The following is a 9,733-nucleotide window of genomic DNA, read 5'->3' as shown; positions in this document are numbered from 1 at the left end:
CTCCCTCCAACCTCTCTCCCTTCAGTCTCCCTCCAGTCTCTCTCTCTTTTTTTTACGTGCAACAAATTGTCTATTTGACCGAGGTATGGAACAAAAGTAGTAAAACTTTTTTTAAATGTTTTTTTTGTAACGTCATTATTTCCATCACTGACACTTTTGCAGTACACTAGACTCATGAGTTCGAACTGTATACATCCGCAACGCCCACCTCCAAAACTGGGAGAAAAAAAGCTGTTTGAAAATGATGACCCAGCTGTTCTGTCGACATGAGCACTTGCACGTAGCCTGTAGTCCTTACACCCAGTGGCGGTTCTAGCACATTTGGTGGCCTGGGCAAGCCTCCCTCAGGCGTGTTACAGTCACCGGCTTCTTAGAGGAAACGATAACCAGCTCCCTTCCTGCCGATTTCAACACAGATTTGTTGTTGTTTTTTTCCATTTTCTTTATCTCCACACTCTCTGGGCACCAGAGAGCTTTTATCATTTTGACATAATGATACAGCATGTTTGGGGGTTCTAGTGACATCAGATAAAGGTGGATTAATACTTGTGCATTAGCTCCATGCAGAGCCTATGTAGTAGTCTACACACATGGCCTACACCATTGCGAGTAGTTACACTTGAGCTGGTGTGTCTGTGTCACTCTGTAGTTACACCTCCGAAACCAGGGTTGCCAACTCTCACGCATCTGGCATGATTGGTGCATAAATCTCATTCCACCGTCACAATCCTTTTTTCTTTTCTTTTTTTTGTGTGGCTTGACCAGACTGCATACTCAGAGCCGGCCCAAAGCAAGCAAACTAAGCACCTGCTTAGGGCCCCGTGACCACTAGGGGGCCCCCAAGAGCCATCCATCCATCTTCTAACCGCTTCATCCTCTTGAGGGTCGCGGGGGGGCTGGAGCCTATCCCAGCTGACATCAGGCGAGAGGCAGGGTACACCCTGGACAGGTCGCTAGACTATCGCAGGGCTGACACATAGAGACAGACAACCATTCACGCTCACATTCACACCTACGGACAATTTAGAGTTATCAGTTAACCTAGTCCCCAATCTGCATGTCTTTGGACTGTGGGAGGAAGCCGGAGTGCCCGGAGAGAACCCACGCTGACACGGGAGAACATGCAGGCTCCGCACAGAGGGGCTCCCACACCCGGGATCGAACCGGGAGCCCTCTTGCTGTGAGGTGACAGTGCTAACCACCACACCACCGTGCCGCCCGCCCCAAGAGCAATTAACTTAAAAAAAGAAGAAAAAAAAAATTATTTTTTTTTTCCCATGTGTGTGATGATGATTCATATATTATCAAATCTTGTACAAAAAGACAATATTATGTTAACAGAGTGTAGTTTCCTACTGCCTCTCTGCTCTAAATGTCAGAGCTCCGCTAGTAAAGTCTGCATCCAGGCTCCAGCCGTGCAGTGCGCACTGCGCATCCAAGGAGCTAGGAGCAGGTGGAAGGCCTAATAATGTCACAATAAAGGACTCGGTATACATATTCTGGGTCGCTTTTTGGCATCAAAACAACGTTTTTAATGACAACGTTTGATAGCAAATGTTTAATAACAACTAACACTAATTACAGACGCGGTGATGTTTGCTAGCGATATGTTTTTGCATTAATGAATTAACTCAGTTAACTTACAGATTGAGATATGTTGTTTGCTGCAGAGCATAGTAATTTATGTGACTAAATAAACATATTCCTTATACATCAACTCCCTATTATGCTCATACATTATATGAAACTTCCCAGGAGCACTGTTAAAGTATTTTGGAGGAGGCACTGGCTCAGCCCAGGGGCAGTCCACCTCCTCAGGCTCAGCCAAGGCTAATGAACCAGGTGAGGGAAAAACTGTCACCATATATATTTAATTTCTAGTCAAATTATCTCAGTAAGATATACTAATATAAGATATAATCATATGACAAGGAACATGTTTTTCATCTTAGGTCCATCTCCATCCTCTGCTCCATCCACTGTGCCCACTGTCCCCTCTGTGTCTGCTGCAACCTCAGCTCTACCTGGTAAGTTAACAACAAAACAGCCTTTGTAATTGCTCAGTGTACTGCAGAACATTCTGAGATAAATAATTTGTAATATAAGACAAAATCATATGAAAAGGGACATGTTTTTAGACAAATGCATATTATTTCAAAACTTCTCAAGCAATTTTCAGTTGTTCCACTGGCAGATTGTTTTTCTTATTACAAGCTATAGCTGTACTATTTTACTTAGAAAATAAGCAGCCTAATTTTCAAGTGTAAAATGACATCTAACATGACTAGCTTTTGTTGTTGTCTTTCATCTTAGGTCCATCTCCATCCACTGTTCCCACTGTCCCCTCTGTGTTGCAGTTTATTTAAAACAAAAAATAATAAAGCAGATTGTGTTTACAGTACATGACTGGTTTATTTTGTTACTTTTAGTTGGCCTAGATGACATTCGGTATCCCACTTAGTACTATATCACTTTGAATATTAAGTGTAAATCAACCCCAGGCTGCTCTTGTAGCTGAATTTGCTACCATTTCAGATTAAATACCATAGATGGGTAAAACATGCCAGGCTGCTCTTTGAGGTTTTATGTATTGATTCTCTGTGTGGCCAGTAGGGGGAGTTGCTGACTATGCCAAATTTTAATTGAAAGATTTTTCAGCAAGTCTGCAAATCTGTTGTCTGCTTCCATGACCTTAATCACTGTGGATTACAATCTAACTACAACAAAAAGTTCTCACATCTAGTTTTACAAGTGTATCTGTAATGACAGAGTAGAACATGAAATAAGTTATAGTAGGTGTGTGAATGATCAATAATCAGTATTACTGGCAGTAATAGAGGGCCCCAAAATCAAATTTTGCTTAGGGCTCCATGGAGGCTTGGGCCAGCCCTGCGCATACTAGATGTCCACTGAATCCGTCGTGTGCGCGATTCGGCCGCGGCGTGGACTCGCTCCGTCCCGTGCCGGGCGTCAATGTCCACTGGAACTGTAGCGGAGCGCACGCAAGTGGCTGGAATTGTCGGATCACGAGATCATAATGTCACGCGATAATTTGCGGAAACCCTGGAGGTATAAAGCAGGGCTGGACTGGGACAAAAAAATGGCCCTGGCATTTTTGGCCATGGCGGCCCACTATGATTGGTGAAGTGTGCACACACTAGGCTGTTACCAAAATTAAAATAAATCTCAGTAGTACCCTACTTGCCCTGGAAGAGAGTACCAAGGCTAGAAAATCAATGTGCTCATTCACTTCTCATGTAGGCTACATCCTGGTGGTAGTAGATGGCCCCGGAGTACACAATGCCTATGGTGAAAGCACTTGCCAAAGAAACTCTAGAAGATTTATCATTTCAATTTTTAATAAAATGTGTGCATGTACAAATAAGATACATAAATGTCGGCATTTTTTTGTCCCAGTCCAGCCCTGTACACAGGTCATTGAAAGTCCTTGAATTTATCTATTTCTGTATGAAACTGCATGAAAATAGGATTTCACCGAGAAAAAGAGAAAAAGCAAAGTCTAACTCGTTCATTGTAGCGGCCAAAGCCGTTTCAAACAACTGGTGTTCATCCGTAGCCATCTTGCAATGTTTACTGACTGATTCCGGACTTCGTCATCGTAGCGCTGTCGTCATCTGTTTAGCTCGCCTCTGGCCCGCCTATATCAGATACACTGATGTGACTGGTGCAGCTCGGCTACAAGGGCATGGGTAATGAGCATGACTGCCAGAGTGAGCAAATTCAAATTGTGCTCTCGCGAGAACTCTGGATTTCCAGGGTAATTAAACGTGGCTTAAATAGAGACAATTTCAAACACAAGTACACAAATTGGCTTCATAATAACTCACAGAATTCACAGACAAAACATTTGTCTTTAGCTGGACACATTTTCCCCACAAATACAACATGCTAACGTCATAAGCACAAGCCTATGGCATTTTACATTGTATAGATGAGCCAGCAGCTTGCGGAGATTCTACTCATAGAGCCAGAAAAACAGCAACATTTAACAAAGGTATTATCACAAAATTTGGCTCCATCACAACTCACAAGGTTCACAGACAAAACGAAGTCTTCTACTAAACACGTTTTCTAAAGAAATACAACATGCTAACGTTATTAGCACAAGCCTATGGCATTTTTTATATTGTATAAATTAGCCTAGCGACTAGCGGAGATTTCCTCTATTCATATGAAGCCAGGATAAATCACACACAAGACTTACAATGTTATTTTGTGTGGGCTTTGTTATCCTTACAGTTTATTTTTCTTATCTGGCAAATAAAAGTAAACAAAAGCTTTGTTTCCACTGAGGGAAATGGTTTTCAGCTTACAAAAATAGACAGGAGGTCTGTGTTGCCGCAACATGCAGTTACGCTTCTGGGGAGGTGCACGTCAGGCTACGGCGTAGGTATGCTGTTGATTCCATGCAGAAGTATAAATCCCATTTGCCTTTCTCCCCCAGAGACCAGAAGTGTAATGAGCTGAGGAGGGGGGCTGGGGGTTGGCAGGAACCGAGAAAAAAAAGGCCTCTCCATTGTTATGTTGTTGTGGCCTTATGTAATATTTAAAAAATAACAGTAGTAACAGTATTAGTAGAAAACAGTAAAAGATAAACATTTCAACTTTATTTCTTCCCTCATATCTGGCACCCCTTATGGATGACAAACTGTCAAAGTAACATCGCATGACAGTAGAGACTGGGGCACTACATTGTAATAACAAAAGAGAGAATAGGCATAAATCATCTTCCTTTATTCTTATCATTGAGGGTAGCTGCACATAGGTGTACCTAATTAACTGGCAGCTGAGTGTGCTATGTTTAATAAAACAGAAGTTCTTTGTGTTTCCCTGGTAAGTGTTTCCCCACAGTGGAGGCACTAACACAAAGAGGGGATTTGGTACAAAAAATATGTAACTTACCTCGGGTGAATCCTGGTAAATTGGAACAATGGGTGAAGTGGGACAGTTGAGCTTTGTCATCTTTATCTTTACATTACCTCATTACTAGAAATTAACACTGAGCACATCGTTAGCAAGAATGTGATTAAAAAATGTACAGGTTCCGTGGCTAAAAAGTAAAATAACATAGTGTTCTAGGGTAAATAATGTTTAGGGGTTTTTTTTTAAATAAAATGATGGATAGGTTATCATGGTTATAGGCTATATTTCCTTGGGTATGTTATGGTGAATTAAATTTTTGAGAAACCACATTGATATTCAGTTTTTCTGCATACAGTTTGCCAATAGCATACTGTTAAAGTGGGACGGTGTCTTACTGGTAAAGTGGTAGAGACTAGGGCCCGACTGATATGGATTTTTTGGGGCCGATGCCGATTCCGATATTATGGAATAAAAAATTCCAATAACCGATATATCGGCCGATCAAATTTTTACATTTTTCAATTTAAAACCCCCCGAAATACCTGCTTTTGATGGCTTAAATATAGTTCAAACACTCGTTACAAAGATATAAATTGATGGAAGAACATTTTACTATTTTCAAACACTTTTATTATCAGAAATTGTGTGGAACAAGCAGCATATTAACAATTTGAACACAAAAAATCAAAAATATGATGTGCAAAAAGGCAGTAAACCTCTGGGAAATAAAATAATCATGCAAAATCTATATGAATGAAGACATTCACATGTATGTTCACAGCACCAGAGTTCTTCTTATTATTGCCAATTTAACAGAGGTAGGTTACAGTGCAAAAAGTAACACAAGGACATCATTTCTAAGTAAAACACCATATTCCCTGCATTTTATTAGTGATGAAAATATAAGTGTTAACATCGGCGTCAATCGGCCAACTTTTGGCCGATTGCCGATTATTCTCTAATGGCTATAATCGGCCGATAAATCGGTCGGGCCCTAGTAGAGACAGCTATTCAAGTCATTCTAATAGGGGAATTGAATTCCCTTTTTATATGACTTTCAGAAATTTAACTAGCTAACCAGATATTTCAACAAGGATTTACTGAACAACTGAACATTTTCCATACACTGCCTAAAACATCAAACAAAGCCTGCCAAAAAAAGAAAGAAAAAGAAAACAAGTAAGATGGAGAGTAAAGTTTGGATGGCCAGGATATTTGCAATATTTGCAAAGCCATATGATGATTTAAAAGATCCCATGAAGACTGAGGATTAGATCATGTGTATTGTTTGGCCTATGAGAGATGTGGTGAGGAGAATGGCCTCATAGAAGATGGGGAGGCATTCACTTGCGCTGGCTGTAGGCCTAGTGACCTGTAAAATAAACTACTGTACAAACAGCAGAAGTCACATTTAGCCTGTGTGAATTAATTATAAGAAGAGATGTTCATGAAGGTTCCTCTTTTTATATTTAAAAAAAAATTAAACCCATTAAAAAATAGTGCAAGAGGGCCAGGAGGGCCAATAAAGGTGTCCCACTTTGACAGTAGCACCTGGTAAAATGTGGGTTTGGGTTACTGTGAGTTTCAGGAAGAGTCATCCATCCCGTCTTTAATATTTATTTCTTTTTTCTTCTGCATTGTGTATTTGGGCTCTGAGGCTATTTAGAATAGTATCATATGTAGGGCTAAGACATTTGGATCATGATTAAAAATGACACAGAAGGGAAATTATCAGAAAATGTCGCACTTTACCAGTATTCACTCTACTTGATTTGTCTAATTCAAACTTTTAAAGCCTCATATTTAAGTTTGGAAAGCATTTAAATGAAGCAAAATGAATGAAATCAAATAAACCTGGGGCTTTGGGGGGGCACTGATCTATTCTTCCCATATTAAGCAGTTGGTAATCCAGCCTTCCTTTAGCATTTCATGTATAAATAGGCACACATTTTTCAACCAGAGATTCACTAAAAAAGATGCAGGATCATGGTGTCCAGATTACAAATTGAGTCTTAAAAATCTGAGCACAGTTAAATTAATAGGTAAAAAAAACTTTCAAGTAGCTTTGAAATAAGACAAAAAGGCCAATTTTGCTTGCAATAAACATTGCTTAATAAATTAATGTAAAAAATGTTTAAAATCTATCTATCTATCTATCTATCTATCTATCTATCTATCACATGCCTCTTTTAGGAAAAGGTTTCAGAGAGTAACCCTACATAAGCTGTTCTCCAATAATGGAATGTCTGTTTTCTGTACAATACAAAATGACTACTGATGCTAGACAATGGCTTTGAATGTTTCACACCATTCCTTCCATTTTTGAAAAGCTAGCTCTCAACAATACAATTTTTATTAATATAACATAACAATAATTTATATTACATTATCTTATTAATTACAGTTGATACATAAAGACTATTTTACTCCTTTTCCTGCACCATATATATTTGAATTTAAATAAGTACAAACAAAGACGGTGGATAAACCAGTAATCCAGTATCTTTAGTACAAACATAGCCTACACGTAAAGCACCTGATTTTGCGACATTTCCGGTTGCTGCTGTGTCGTTTTGCTTTACGACAATTGTGACAAACCAGAAGAGTGAACTGCTGGCTACAGAGTTCTTTGGAAAGTCAGGTGATGTTTTCCACCTGAACGCAAACAAAAAACGAAATGACCTGAGGTACGACAACTTGATGACTGCCCTACACGCCAGCTGAAGGATTTGACAATAACTCACGATGCGACAAACAATAACACATTTTCAACAGTTTTCCTTCTCAGCGCTAGCTACTTAGCTAAGCTAACTTAGCCAGACGCTAACGAAGCCAGTTTGTCAGCTTTCACTCTGGGTAACTTGTTTTGAGTGCGACCAGAATTCGATGTGACATCCTGGAATTTCCGACCTTAAGCACCCTGGGTGCCGTTTGTAAACGCTGACTCATAGCTGGGCTTCCTTAGTTTAAACACACAATGTGGCTACAGCAAAGACTGAAGGGGCTACCAGGCTTGTTATCGAGCAGCTGGGCGAGAAGATTGCTCATAGGACTGCTGCTCTTCATCATTTTCTACTGGTATCTGGGAGCAGAGCGCAGATGGAGCTTCTTCAGCGGCTCGACCATGCCCGGTGGGGCTGCTGGACAGTGCCTACTGACTGAAATCCACAGGTGGAAGTCTTTCGTAGAACGAGGAGAGGGGATATACAGCGCACCTCAGGAACAATTAGATACACCTTTTGTATCAGGTAACGGCCATATTCTTATTGACATTGACTCCAACAAACTGTGGGTAGCGTCGTCGGCCCAGCCCGGCTCGGCTCCGGTCCACCAGACTGAATACTCACCGAGAGTCGGTGTCCACCTGGAGGGGAAACGTGCTGAGGCTCAGGCTACCATGCTGTGGTTCCGGAAAGGATCCGTGTTGTCGGTCCGCTGTGCCACACCAGCCGCTCTGCAGTCACCCCGGGACTGTGTCACCATCAGAGAGGAGTTTATCGCGCATAGAAGTAGACCTAACGTGTATCTCCAACGAATCCACATCAACAACCCGTCTGATAGGGCCGCCTCCTTGGAAGTTTCGTCTGACAACCCCTCCTTTGGTAGCAAGTTCTCCAGCAGTGTGGAGAAAGTGGAGGACAGAGACATAGTGCTCTCCTCTGGCAGAGTGCCTGTGGAGAATAACCACATGGTGCTGGTGGTGGTGGTCACCAAGAAGCTCATCGGCAGGATCCAGGTCTCTGCCAAATCAGATTACAAAGACAACATCCTGTCAGTGGTGTGGACCTCAGAGCCCATCGAGCCCTCCAAGCTGGAGGAGACCTTCAGCACCCTCAGAGATGGAGCCAAAAAGGAGCTGGGGGAGCTGCTCAGGGCCAGTGTGGAGGACCTAGTGGAGGATCACCAGCAGGCCTGGATGGACCTCTTTATTTCAGGTGAGCAGAGGTTGGGGCACCAACTGGCTCTGAGTTTTAAAGAAGCATACTAGGGTTTAAGGGATCATAGTCCATTTACTAACAATCACATACATGGCATATGGAGCAATGGCTGTCTGAAATGTTAGCAAGAACACTCAAAAATGTAAAATAGTACAGCATGCCTTAGAAAGTAGTCATTATATCAGCTAAAACATACTAATACACTGATATGTGCTTTTGAAGGTCAAAGATCATAATAAATGTTATAATCTTATACTAGCTACATTTACAGCAGGGCTATAAAAACACTTAGCCTAGATACCTATTGATACATTAAAGGCAATGATAGAACTGTGAAGAGAACACATGACCTCTGCAGAGCTAAACTATATAGGGATTTTATGACAGATACTGTTTGCTCACGTGTTCTCACAGTAGGTTAGGTTGGTTTTAAACATTACATAGCCTTTAAAGATGTCAGTGTTTGTTTGGGTGGTTGCAGCAGTATCTGCGTGGAGCCCCAATGCTTTGCTGTCTGGAAATTAGAGTATCCTCTGCTAGGAGCTAAGTAAGGCAGAAACAGACAGTTGTGTACTTAAGATAACATAGTCATCACCATACCCTGGGAGCTTTCTTCTGTTCCATAAGGTGACAGTCTCACTAAATAATGTTTTCAGTAGGGATGTCCCGATCCAGCTTTTTCACTTCCGATCTGATACCGATATTACAGCCTTGAGTTTTGGCCGATACCGATACCGATACCGATCCGATCCAAGCGCGTATTATACATATTCACTTATTTTGTTGTCAGTCATGTTAGAAAAGGTTTGATCAAGCAATATTACTCTAACAAGAACAACTACTTAATCGGGTTAGTTAGAATGATCCACAACAGTTGGTATGAGAAACTGACCCGTTTATTGTTAACAGGG

The 9,733-nt window shown here is 41.2% G+C and overlaps 1 protein-coding gene across 1 annotated transcript in view; it reads left to right on the top strand.

The window, feature by feature from the left end:
• Positions 1-7,464: 7,464 nt before the first annotated feature.
• kiaa2013 (KIAA2013 ortholog) overlaps positions 7,465-9,733 on the top strand; it is a 16,167-nt gene continuing 13,898 nt past the window's right edge. Inside the window, exon 1 of the mRNA XM_050064634.1 lies at positions 7,465-8,819. Coding sequence (XP_049920591.1) covers positions 7,862-8,819 — 958 coding nt within the window. The 5' untranslated portion in view covers positions 7,465-7,861. The remainder of the gene's footprint in view (positions 8,820-9,733) is intronic.

The sequence above is a fragment of the Epinephelus moara genome, chromosome 16, assembly GCF_006386435.1.
Source record: "Epinephelus moara isolate mb chromosome 16, YSFRI_EMoa_1.0, whole genome shotgun sequence".
Classification (NCBI taxonomy): domain Eukaryota; kingdom Metazoa; phylum Chordata; class Actinopteri; order Perciformes; family Serranidae; genus Epinephelus; species Epinephelus moara.
Note: the sequence above shows the minus strand (reverse complement) of the source record. Positions and strands in the feature narration are given on the sequence as shown.